At 49.2% G+C, this 658-nt stretch overlaps 1 protein-coding gene across 1 annotated transcript; it reads left to right on the top strand.

Moving 5' to 3' along the window:
* Positions 1–84: 84 nt before the first annotated feature.
* On the top strand, positions 85–534 carry H310_14552 (hypothetical protein; the record flags this gene model as incomplete). Its single annotated transcript, XM_008882431.1, has 3 exons — positions 85–183; positions 237–437; positions 484–534. The coding sequence occupies 3 exons, from the start codon at positions 85–87 to the stop codon at positions 532–534; spliced, it is 351 nt and encodes a 116-aa protein (XP_008880653.1).
* Between the last annotated feature and the right edge of the window lie 124 nt (positions 535–658).

The following is a 658-nucleotide window of genomic DNA, read 5'->3' as shown; positions in this document are numbered from 1 at the left end:
CGTGGCATTCCGTTAAAGCATGCACAGCTACTCGACAAGCGAGAAAAATCAAAGCTCGTATCACGATTCATTAGTCCCTTCAAAATGACGGGAGTTATCAGCGCAAATGCTATACGGTTGGCCCTACCTGCGTCAATGCGGCGTCTGCATAATGTCGTCAACGTTGACCGGTTGAAGCGCCACGTGCCAAATCCAACTCGATTCCGAAGGCTACGCCTCATGTCCTGGACGACAAGGGAAATGAGCTCTTTATCGTAGAAGCATTGCTAAAGCAACGGCAATTCAATCGTAAGAAGGAATACCTTGTTAAGTGGCATGGTTTGCCAGAGCACGAAGCAACATGGGAGTTGGAGCGAACAATCAAGCACGTTGCGCATTTCAAGAAGCTTGTACAAGACCTACGCGAGAAGACGCGAGAGACCAAGGCGACGTCATACGTATCAAACTAATGATGTCGCGACGTCGAGTGTGCGTGGTCTGTAGAAGTCGGCAGCTAGCCGCACCATCATCCGCACCCGCGACACTGCCGCTTGAGTATTACAGAGTGATTTTAACAAGAAAGTTTTAACGATGACAATCGAATCACTTCCCATTTTCCTCTGCGCTGTCAACTCCCTACAAGGCGGGTAGTTAGAATGAGGGAGTTTTCACTGGTGGC

The sequence above is a fragment of the Aphanomyces invadans genome, assembly GCF_000520115.1.
Source record: "Aphanomyces invadans strain NJM9701 unplaced genomic scaffold supercont1.74, whole genome shotgun sequence".
Classification (NCBI taxonomy): domain Eukaryota; phylum Oomycota; class Saprolegniomycetes; order Saprolegniales; family Verrucalvaceae; genus Aphanomyces; species Aphanomyces invadans.
This window is presented reverse-complemented; position numbering and strand designations above follow the sequence as displayed.